Below are 12,456 nucleotides of genomic sequence, written 5' to 3' on the forward strand. Positions count from 1 at the left end.
ACTGTATCACAATTCCAGTGGGTCAGAAGTTTACATACACTAAGTTGACTGTGCCTTTAAACAGCTTGGAAAATTCCAGAAAATGATGGCTTTAGAAGCTTCTGATAGGCTAATTGACATCATTTGAGTCAATTGGAGGTGTACCTGTGGATGTATTTCAAGGCCTACCTTCAAACTCAGTGCCTCTGCTTGACATGATGGGAAAATCAAAAGAAATCAGCCAAGACCTCAGAAAAATAATTGTAGACCTTGGGGGCAATTTCCAAACGCCTGAAGGTACCACGTTCATCTGTACAAACAATAGTACGCAAGTATAAACACCATGGGACCACGCAGCCGTCATAATGCTCAGGAAGGAGATGCGTTCTGTCTCCTAGAGATGAACATACAGCAAAGGACCCAGAACAACAGCAAAGGACCATGTGAAGATGCTGGAGGAAACGGGTACAAAAGTATCTATATCCACAGTCAAATGAGTCCTATATCGACATAACCTGAAAGGCCGCTCAGCAAGGAAGAGGCCACTGCTCCAAAACCGCCATAAAAAAGCCAGACTACGGTTTGCAACTGCACATGGGGACAAAGATCATACTTTTTTGGAGAAATATCCTCTGGTCTGATGAAACAAAAATAGAACTGTTTGGCCATAATGACCATCGTTATGTTTGGAGGAAAAAGGGGGAGGCTTGCAAGTCGAAGAACACCATCCCAACCGTGAAGCACGGGGGTGGCAGCATCATGTTGTGGGGGTGCTTTGCTGCAGGAGGGATTGGTGCACTTCACAGAATGGATGGCATCATGAGGCAGGAAAAGGATGTGGATATATTGAAGCAACATCTCAAGACATCAGGAAGTTAAAGCTTGGTCACAAATGGGTCTTCCAAATGGACAATGACCCCAAGCATACTTCCAAAGTTGTGGCAAAGGACTTAAGGACAACAAAGTCAATGTATTGGAGTGCCCATAACAAAGCCCTGACCTCAATCCTATAGAACATTTGTGGGGGCAGAACTGAAAAAGCATGTGCGAGCAAGGAGGTCTACAAACCTGACTCAGTTACACCAGCTCTGTCAGGAGCAAAATTCACCCAACTTGTGGAAGGCTACCCAAAATGTTTGACCCAAGTTAACCAATTTAAAAGGCAATGCTACCAAATACTAATTGAGTGTATGTTAACTTCTGACCCACTGGGAATGTGATGAAAGAAATAAAAGTTGAAATAAATCATTCTCTCTTCTATTATTCTGACATTTCACATTCTTAAAATTAAAGTGGTGATCCTAACTGACCAAAGACAGGGAATTTTTACTAGGATTAAATGTCAGGAATTGTGAAACACCTTAGCCAAATACATTTTAACTCAGTTTATGTAAACTTCCGTCTTCAACTGTATATATATATACAGTTGTATTTTAGTCTCTGCCGCTCCGACGTTGTTCGTCCAAATATTTATATATTCTTAATTCTTTACTTTAGATTTGTGCCTTTTGTTAGATATGACCTGTTAGATATGACCTGTTAGATATGACCTGTTAGATATGACCTGTTAGATATGACCTGTTAGATATGACCTGTTAGATATGACCTGTTAGATATGACCTGTTAGATATGACCTGTTAGATATGACCTGTTAGATATGACCTGTTAGATATGACCTGTTAGATACGACCTGTTAGATATTACCTGTTAGATATTACCTGTTAGATATTACTGCACTGTTGGAGCAAGAAACACAAGCATTTCGCTACACCCGCAATAACATCTGCTGAACAGGTGTATGTGACCAATAACATCTGCTGAACAGGTGTATGTGACCAATAACATCTGCTGAACAGGTGTATGTGACCAATAACATCTGATTTGATTCTGTGGTAGCGGAGCATCTCCATTGTTTGTGTCCAGTACGCGCGTTGAGCTTTGCAGACGAGTGACCAATTTTTCGTGTCCTGGGCGCCTCCCTGCAAGGAGAGGCCCCTTTCTCATCAACAGTTATCACATTAGATTGTGGATGCTATAATATTTGCCTATAACAGCAAGGGGTTATAAGCAGGGCTCACTCCATGGCTACATCTTAGGCAATGTTCAAGGGCATCTCCTTGCAGGAGATTTGCGATGCGGCTTGTTTGGCATCCTCTCATACTTTTGAGGTCCTACTGACCAGACGTCCCTGTACCTTCATTGGCACGTCCTCAGTGTCGGGGCCTCTGAGGGTTGATACGTTTGGACTGTCTGGCTTCGGAGGGCCTCTGGCCATACCCCACTGTGAGATTGTCTAAACTAATAATTGAAAGATAACTTAAGGTTTCTTGCTTAACCCTGGTTCTCTGATATTATGAGTGACCCATCTTACCACATTCCCCTACTCACAAGAGTGTGAGGAAGTTCTATGTTTCTGTTTGCTAGGCCTGGTTTTAACTGACTGACTGGCATCCTTTTAAAGCTACCTGGTTGAGGAGAACCCTCAGAATATAAAAGGGATTAAACATAAAGATTAGCCTTCTCAGCTTTGTTGACTTGGATGTGTGTGTGAGTATGTAATGAATGAATCTCTCTGCGTTTCAGCTGTTTGAGGTCCTTCACTTCCTAGCAGAGAACTTCATCTTCTCCTACATGGGCCTGGCTCTGTTCACCTTCCAGAACCATGTATTCAGCCCCATCTTCATCGCCGGGGCCTTCGTATCCTTTAACCCTGAACAGTGACTAGTCTATAACTCCAGCACCTCCTCCCTGCTGCTTCCACACGGTCAGTCTAGGTAACAGTGAACTCCCTGCTGCTTCCATACGGTCAGTCTAGGTAACATTGACTTCCCTGCTGCTTCCATACGGTCAGTCTAGGTAACAGTGACCTCCCTGCTGCTTCCATAGGGTCAGTCTAGGTAACAGTGACCTCCCTGCTGCTTCCACACGGTCAGTCTAGGTAACAGTGACCTCCCTGCTGCTTCCACACGGTCAGTCGAGGTAACAGTGACCTCCCTGCTGCTTCCACACGGTCAGTCTAGGTAACAGTGAACTCCCTGCTGCTTCCATACGGTCAGTCTAGGTAACAGTGACCTCCCTGCTGCTTCCACACGGTCAGTCTAGGTAACAGTGACCTCCCTGCTGCTTCCACACGGTCAGTCTAGGTAACAGTGACCTCCCTGCTGCTTCCATACGGTCAGTCTAGGTAACAGTGACCTCCCTGCTGCTTCCACACGGTCAGTCTAGGTAACAGTGACCTCCCTGCTGCTTCCACACGGTCAGTCTAGGTAACGCTAACAGAGAGCTGCTTTACAGACAGCTCTGAAGCAAATAATGCAATAGCCAGATATTGTGGAAGTATCAGGGAAGCTTTGATCAGTTATACTGTTTGTTGTCCAAGACTGTTTACATTGATACACTTCTCAGACAACCAGTATAACTGCTCCTCAAAGCTTCCCTGATACTTCCACAATACTTCCACAATATATATTGTATTTTTTGCTTAATGCGTTGATACATTTCCATTGTTTCTGTTTGGGTCAAAGTGGTTCTAATCTGCCTGGCTAGCCAGTGTTTTAGTCCTGCTCTGTCCCCTCCTCCTGACTAGGCTTCATCTGGATGTATCCTGACCTCCAAAGCCCTTTAAATCCCCTGACTGTGTTTTCTATCCTCCCTTCTTGTGTTTAGCTTTGTTTACCTCTAACGCACCACCACACCACAGCCAGCTCAGAGAGGATAAATAACACCCGTGCATGCTGGGACAGCAAAGGATGCTGCTCTTTAAAAGAGACAAAGGGGAATGGAAACACTGTGATTTAGAATGCCAACCAACTAACTGTAAATTGTCATATTGGCATTGTTGCTTCAATAAACCTACTGAAGCCGTTGTGCTGCCAGGTAACGTCTTGTCAGTCTGTATGTCTGGATGGTGATGTATTACATCCAGGTCAGAGGTTCCTGTCAGTCTGTCTGGATGGTGATGTATTACATCCTGTCTGTCTGGATGGTGATGTATTACATCCTGTCAGTCTGTCTGGATGGTGATGTATTACATCCTGTCAGTCTGTCTGGATGGTGATGTATTACATCCTGTCAGTCTGTCTAGATGGTGATGTATTGGACGTGTCACTAATCCTTATGAAGGACTTCCTGTCAGAAGAGTTACTGACCAGTCAGCAGCAGATAGGCCAGTTAAATAATTGAAGTGTTGCTTGATTATAAATTGTTTAAAGCTAATAGCAGTAGTGGGTAGGAGCCTGATATGTCAGTTTCCTATAACGATGTTTATCACCAGCGCTGGTAGTTGCGATGGTAATGCATTCACCTTTAGATTAGACGATCAGAGTTGGAATCGCAGACAGGATCATGATTTATGAAGTCTCATAATGGGGCGTGCTCATTATAAATACATTGATTTGGGGCGGTAGTTAGCCTAGTGGTTAGAGCGTTGGGCCGGTAACCAGCAGGTAGCCTAGTGGTTAGAGCGTTGGGCCGGTAACCAGCAGGTAGCCTAGTGGTTAGAGCGTTGGGCCGGTAACCAGCAGGTAGCCTAGTGGTTAGAGCGTTGGGCCGGTAACCAGCAGGTAGCCTAGTGGTTAGAGCGTTGGGCCGGAAACCAGCAGGTAGCCTAGTGGTTAGAGCGTTGGGCCGGTAACCAGCAGGTAGCCTAGTGGTTAGAGCGTTGGGCCGGTAACCAGCAGGTAGCCTAGTGGTTAGAGCGTTGGGCCGGTAACCAGCAGGTAGCCTAGTGGTTAGAGCGTTGGGCCGGTAACCAGCAGGTAGCCTAGTGGTTAGAGCGTTGGGCCGGTAACCAGCAGGTAGCCTAGTGGTTAGAGCGTTGGGCCGGTAACCAGCAGGTAGCCTAGTGGTTAGAGCGTTGGGCCGGTAACCAGCAGGTAGCCTAGTGGTTAGAGCGTTGGGCCGGTAACCAGCAGGTAGCCTAGTGGTTAGAGCGTTGGGCCGGTAACCAGCAGGTAGCCTAGTGGTTAGAGCGTTGGGCCGGTAACCAGCAGGTAGCCTAGTGGTTAGAGCGTTGGGCCGGTAACCAGCAGGTAGCCTAGTGGTTAGAGCGTTGGGCCGGTAACCAGCAGGTAGCCTAGTGGTTAGAGCGTTGGGCCGGTAACCAGCAGGTAGCCTAGTGGTTAGAGCGTTGGGCCGGTAACCAGCAGGTAGCCTAGTGGTTAGAGCGTTGGGCCGGTAACCAGCAGGTAGCCTAGTGGTTAGAGCGTTGGGCCGGTAACCAGCAGGTAGCCTAGTGGTTAGAGCGTTGGGCCGGTAACCAGCAGGTAGCCTAGTGGTTAGAGCGTTGGGCCGGTAACCAGCAGGTAGCCTAGTGGTTAGAGCGTTGGGCCGGTAACCAGCAGGTAGCCTAGTGGTTAGAGCGTTGGGCCGGTAACCAGCAGGTAGCCTAGTGGTTAGAGCGTTGGGCCGGTAACCAGCAGGTAGCCTAGTGGTTAGAGCGTTGGGCCGGTAACCAGCAGGTAGCCTAGTGGTTAGAGCGTTGGGCCGGTAACCAGCAGGTAGCCTAGTGGTTAGAGCGTTGGGCCGGTAACCTCAGGTAGCCTAGTGGTTAGAGCGTTGGGCCGGTAACCAGCAGGTAGCCTAGTGGTTAGAGCGTTGGGCCGGTAACCAGCAGGTAGCCTAGTGGTTAGAGCGTTGGGCCGGTAACCAGCAGGTAGCCTAGTGGTTAGAGCGTTGGGCCGGTAACCAGCAGGTAGCCTAGTGGTTAGAGCGTTGGGCCGGTAACCAGCAGGTAGCCTAGTGGTTAGAGCGTTGGGCCGGTAACCAGCAGGTAGCCTAGTGGTTAGAGCGTTGGGCCGGTAACCAGCCGGTAGCCTAGTGGTTAGAGCAGGGAGCCTAGTGGTTAGAGCAGGTAGCCTAGTGGTTAGAGCGTTGGGCCAGTAACCAGCCGGTAGCCTAGTGGTTAGAGCAGGGAGCCTAGTGGTTAGAGCATTGGGCCAGTAACCAGCAGGTAGCCTAGTGGTTAGAGCAGGTAGCCTAGTGGTTAGAGCAGGTAGCCTAGTGGTTAGAGCAGGTAGCCTAGTGGTTAGAGCATTGTGCCGGTAACCAGCAGGTAGCCTAGTGGTTAGAGCGTTGGGCCGGTAACCAGCAGGTAGCCTAGTGGTTAGAGCGTTGGGCCGGTAACCAGCAGGTAGCCTAGTGGTTAGAGCGTTGGGCCGGTAACCAGCAGGTAGCCTAGTGGTTAGAGCGTTGGGCCGGTAACCAGCAGGTAGCCTAGTGGTTAGAGCAGGTAGCCTAGGGGTTAGAGCAGGTAGCCTAGTGGTTAGAGCATTGGGCCAGTAACCAGCAGGAAGCCTAGTGGTTAGAGCATTGGGCCAGTAACCAGCAGGTAGTCTAGTGGTTAGAGTAGGTAGCCTAGTGGTTAGAGCGTTGGGCCGGTAACCGGTAAATCTGTCCCTGAACAAGGCAGTTAACCCACTGTTCCCAAGGTAGGCTGTCATTGTAAACAAGAATTTGTTCTTTACTGACTTGCCTAGTTAAATAAAGGTTACACACATTTAGTTTCAGTATCAGACTAATTTTCTTATGGTTTTGTTTGCAGAGCATACAGGCTGGCAGCTTATCACCAGTTCACCCTGTTGGACGAGGTGTACGGCATCTCATCCCTGTGGGCACAAGGGACAATTAGACGAGGTGTCTCATCCCTGTGGGCACATGGGAGAATGGGACGAGGTGTCCCATCCCTGTGGGCACATGGGAGAATGGGACGAGGTGTCCCATCCCTGTGGGCACATGGGAGAATGGGACGAGATGTACGGCGTCTCATCCCTGCGTGTGTCGTCTCTTCCATAATGCAACATACCCAGAAGCAAGTGGCATCTACATAGGGTTTGAGTTTGAATGAAACCAGTTAATTTAGTAAATGTAGCCTGAAGACATAGACCGAATACCTGCTTCTTATGTAAAAATAGTACTAGTTAGCTTGTCCACTATAACAACAGGTTCAAGCGTAACCAGATAAACTTGCTTTGAAGATTAAACTACTTTCAACGAGCAGTAACCCCGTGTCGCTGTCGCTAGAGTAGTGACTTCAACTAGCTTTGGTTGCCATCTAGTGGAAAGGAATGGTCACTACACTGGACAGCTAGTTGGCAGAGTAGTGATTTCAACTAGCTTTGGCTGCCATCTAGTGGAATGGGCAGCTAGTTGGCAGAGTCAAAGTAGACTTTAATAATATATGCCATTTAGCAGACGCCTTCATCCAAAGCGACCTGGCTACATGGTAGTGGAAACAGACCATAGAAACATGATTATAAAATACATAGTCAATTACAGAGTTATTAAGGTGTTTTTCCAAGTTGGTCCAGGAGAGAGAAAGTCGAAACAGCAGGTCTGGGACAAGGTAGCAAGTCAGTTTAAACAGGTTAAATAAAAAATAAAAATCTGTAGGAAAACAATTCCACTCTGATTCCCTTTATGAATGGGTGTATCTTTGAATTCGCTGTTGAATGGCCTGCTCCTTCTCCATTTCCGTTCCCCCAAACTGACCGTCACTCTTTCTCTCTGAGCACTCAGGAGAGTCTGCTGGGATGGCCAGATAGAAGCTACACAAATCATTATAGACTTCCCAGTGGCACAACGGTCAACGATGCTGTGTAGGAGCTCAGACCGGAAACACCATGTCTTATCCTCCTTGATGGGTTTCACCACAAACGCCCTGGCAGCCTTGGAGAACTCCTGGCAGCCTTGGAGAACTCCTGGCAGCCTTGGAGAACTCCTGGCAGCCTTGGAGAACTCCTGGCAGCCTTGGAGAACAGCCTGCTGTCTGTCTCTCCTGTGTTGTCGCCTGCTGTCATCTCTACACACGACTCCTGTATCACTGACTGGAATCATCATAATCAGTTCTGATTTTACTATAAAATATATGACAGTACCTCTGGCTTTCCGATGGCCACCAGCTGTTTCCTCACACCTTTGGCAATGGGTCACAGGTCACTGCTCATGAGCAGCCAGTAAGGAAGACCGCTGATGGCACCAACAGATTCCCTGCTAACAACCTTCCCACTTCCTCCTGTGGCCCACAACACACTGTCTCCTTGGTGATGGCAAAACCATTTATTTTCAGGGTTGAACTGATGACACCTGCTCGACATCCAGGCTCATGGCAGACATTGAACAACTCCTTCAGCTTGCTATCAAAGACTACGCATTTAGAATTTTACACATTCTCTTCGATAATATATCTTGGCTAAGACTGTGATGATTGATTCTGATCTCTCAGGTTCTTACAGCGAGGTCTGGTCTTCAAATCCAATTTTAGACAACTAACTTAACATTTCATCTTCCCCAAAACATTCTCTTTGATTTGGATATTTTCCATACAATGTATAAACATCAAACATATACTAGGAAAACCCTTCACATTACAATGTTTTCGTAATAACGTCATCTATTAACCTTTAATAACAAAACAAAAATGACATACATTTTCATATTCCATCTATCGTCATGACCACCATTGTGGCTGACAAAAACCATTGTTCCAAAGTCCCTTTAGTTCCTGTTTAATGTTCTGAGGCTGGTTCTCCATAGTAACAAGACAAAGGAATTTGTCTGTGGCCTAAGATTTACCAGGGGCGTGAGGGGTCATAAAACCCCCACATCTTCAGACCCCTAGATCTCTCCTCCTCTGTTGGCTTTGAGAGATAATCTGTAGGGTTGTGGTCTCCTGTAACCTGACCTGATCAGGACAGTCATGACAAGGGCTACAGAGTGGCTACCTAGTAACAGGGCTACAGAGTGACTACCTAGTAACAGGGCTACAGAGTGACTACCTAGTAACAGGGCTACAGAGTGACTACCTAGTAACAGGGCTACAGAGTGACTACCTAGTAACAATTCAAACAAATAATCATAACAATTATGGATATTAAACATTTAGGTACATTGAAGTGTCTCATATCAGTTAAAGGCTTAAATTCTTGTTAATCTAACTGCACTGTCTGATTTACAGTAGGCTTTACAGCGAATGCATGCCATGCGTTTGTTTGAGGACGGCGCCCCACATCAAATATTTTTTCCCCCGGCACAGGTTTTATAAATTCACAAATAGCGATTAAATATTCACTTTTTGAATATCTTCCTCTGATTTGTCATCCAAAGGGTCCCAGCTATAACATGCAGTGTCGTTTTGTTAGATAAAATCCTTCTTTATATCCCAATAAGTCTGTTTAGTTGGCGCCATCGATTTGAGTAATCCACTCGTTCAACATTCAGAGAAAGGAATCAAAAAATCTACCCATAAACTTTGTTTCAACAAGTCAAAATATGTTTCTATTTAATCCTCAGATACTCTAAAATGTAATCAAACTATAATATTTCTTACGGAAACTGATTTTAGCAGGTCCTGTCTTCATGGCGCACGCCAACACGAATTTCCAAGACCGTGTTCCTGTACTAAAACTGATGTTTCTTATTCGTTTTTGAAGCTACAAGCCTGAAACCTTGAACATAGACTGCTGACACCCTGTGGAAGCCAAAGGAATTGCATCATGGGAGCTAGTTTTCAGTATGACCTTATACTTACCATTGTAACAGGATGGTCTCATCCCCTTTAAGAGTGGATAGTGTTTCCATTCCCCTTTAAGAGTTGATAGTTCTGTCAGTGGTGATAGTTCAAGGTAAACAGGGCTGTGGGGTGTTCTTCACATTGTGGCAGAGTTTATGTCCTTTATGTATACCGACTTCTTTCCTCAACACTGTCCCGTCCGTCAGCTGGCCATCTTCATAGGCCGTGCCTCCAACATCTACCCCCTCTCCTTCCTGCTCAACCTGGGACGCAGACACAAGATCAGGGGCAACTTACAGCACATGATGATGTTTGCAGGTACAGAGCAGTGATGTCTGTGGTATAGGCCAATGATGTCTGTGGTATAGGCCAATTATGTCTGTGGTGTAGGCCAATGATGTCTGTGGTGTAGGCCAATGATGTCTGTGGTGTAGGCCAATGATGGCTACATCTAGAGCTGCCCCCCCCAAGAGGAAACAGTATCGTAGCCCCACTACATACAGTACCCCTGTATATAGCCTCGACATTGACTCCGTACCAGTACCCCTTGTATATAGCCTTGCTATTGTCATTTACTGCTGCTCTTTAATTATTTGTTATTCTTACCTCTTACAAAAAAATAAGTATTTTCTTAACTGCATTGTTGGTTAAGGGCTTGTAAGTAAGCATTTCACTGTAAGGTCTACTACACCTGTTGTATTCAGCATTTCACTGTAAGGTCTACTACACCTGTTGTATTCAGCATTTCACTGTAAGGTCTACCACACCTGTTGTATTCAGCATTTCACTGTAAGGTCTACTACACCTGTTGTATTCAGCATTTCACTGTAAGGTCTACTACACCTGTTGTATTCAGCATTTCACTGTGAGGTCTACTACACCTGTTGTATTCAGCATTTCACTGTAAGGTCTACTACACCTGTTGTATTCAGCATTTCACTGTGAGGTCTACTACACCTGTTGTATTCAGCATTTCACTGTGAGGTCTACTACACCTGTTGTATTCAGCATTTCACTGTGAGGTCTACTACACCTGTTGTATTCAGCATTTCACTGTGAGGTCTACTACACCTGTTGTATTCAGCATTTCACTGTAAGGTCTAATACACCTGTTGTATTCAGCATTTCATGGTGAGGTCTACTACAGGTCGAAAGCCATGCGTCCTCCAAAACACAACCCAACCAAGACGCTGCATCCAACCCGGAAGCCAGCCGCACCAAGGAAACACCGTGCACCTGGCTACTTTGGTTAGCTCGCACTGCGCCCGGCCCGCCAAAGGAGTCGCTGGTGCGCGATGAGACAAGGATATCCCTACCGGCCAAACCCTCCCTAACCCGGATGACGCTAGGCCCCACGGACCTCCCGGTTGCGGGCCGACTGCGACAGAGCCTGGGCGCGAACCCAGAGTCTCTGGTGGCACAGCTAACGCTGCGATGCAGTGCCCTAGACCACTGCGCCACCCGGGAGGCCCCGTATTCAGCATTTCACTGTAAGGTCTGTTGTATTTGGCACGTGACGAATACAATTTGATTTGATCAGCAACAACTTCACGTATGAGATTACATCGGCAAACAAGTATACTATACTTTACGGAAACCTGGCTAACGGAGGCGGAACATGATTGTTTCACCATCATCAGAGCTGACAGGAGCTCAGAAGGGAAAAGTAGGGATGAGGCGTCTGCCTGTATGAACAATCAATGGTGTCACACCATGTCCCAGTGAAGGAGAGGGTTTGTTCCCTCCATGCGGAGCTGTTAGCGGTAGGCTGCCAAACCTACTATTTACCTAGGGAGTTCCATAGCGTGATAGTGATTTGTTGTCTACATCCCGCTGTCTGTGAACGCTGAACTAGCCACAGACACTATCCACAAAGTCACCACAGGCGTACTCAATCGATCACCCGAGTCGGCTGTTATCTCTGTCCGCGACACTTCCTACCATCATACAGTATGTTAAAGTTCCAAATCACCTGGACAAGACCATTGACCTTCTCTATGCCAATGTGAATGATACCTAATGCTCGACTGCTCTGCCTCCACTGGAACAATCTGACCACAACCTCATCCAGCTGCTACCAGAATCCCACCCACTGGTCCAGCTGCTACCAGAATCCCACCCACTGGTCCAGCTTCTACCAGGATACCACCAGCTGCTACCAGAATACCGCCCACTGGTCCAGCTGCTACCAGAATACCACCAGCTGCTACCAGAATACCGCCCACTGGTCCAGCTGCTACCAGAATACCGCCCACTGGTCCAGCTTCTACCAGAATACCACCATCTGCTACCAGAATACCACCCACTGGTCCAGCTGCTACCAGAATACCGCCCACTGGTCCAGCTGCTACCAGAATACCGCCCACTGGTCCAGCTGCTACCAGGATACCACCCACTGGTCCAGCTGCTACCAGGATACCACCCACTGGTCCAGCTGCTACCAGGATACCACCAGCTGCTACCAGAATACCACCCACTGGTCCAGCTGCTACCAGATTACCGCCCACTGGTCCAGCTGCTACCAGAATACCACCAGCTGCTACCAGAATACCACCCACTGGTCCAGCTGCTACCAGAATACCGCCCACTGGTCCAGCTGCTACCAGAATACCACCAGCTGCTACCAGAATACCACCCACTGGTCCAGCTGCTACCAGAATACCGCCCACTGGTCCAGCTGCTACCAGAATACCGCCCACTGGTCCAGCTGCTACCAGAATACCGCCCACTGATCCAGCTGCTACCAGAATACCGCCCACTTGTCCAGCTGCTACCAGAATACCACCCACTGGTCCAGAGGCAATGCTTTACTTAGGCGGTGATTCACGAATGGACACCCGACACTGGAGAGTCACTGCAGAGCTGCTTGGCAAGTACAGATTGGAATCTATTTATAGATGACTAGGAGGAGGATCTGCAGAGCTGCTTGGCAAGTACAGATTGGAATCTATTTATAGATGACTAGGAGG

The 12,456-nt window shown here is 47.4% G+C and overlaps 1 protein-coding gene across 2 annotated transcripts in view; it reads left to right on the top strand.

Annotated features, from left to right (window-relative positions):
• The window catches only part of slc9a7 (solute carrier family 9 member 7), a 95,103-nt gene that overhangs the window by 33,982 nt on the left and 48,665 nt on the right, over nucleotides 1-12,456 (top strand). For both annotated transcript variants that reach the window (XM_031822264.1, XM_031822263.1), the window contains exons 10-11: nucleotides 2,563-2,676; nucleotides 9,694-9,805. In XM_031822264.1, coding sequence (XP_031678124.1) covers nucleotides 2,563-2,676; nucleotides 9,694-9,805 — 226 coding nt within the window. The remainder of the gene's footprint in view (nucleotides 1-2,562; nucleotides 2,677-9,693; nucleotides 9,806-12,456) is intronic.

This window comes from Oncorhynchus kisutch, linkage group LG4 (genome assembly GCF_002021735.2).
Source record: "Oncorhynchus kisutch isolate 150728-3 linkage group LG4, Okis_V2, whole genome shotgun sequence".
NCBI lineage: Eukaryota > Metazoa > Chordata > Actinopteri > Salmoniformes > Salmonidae > Oncorhynchus > Oncorhynchus kisutch.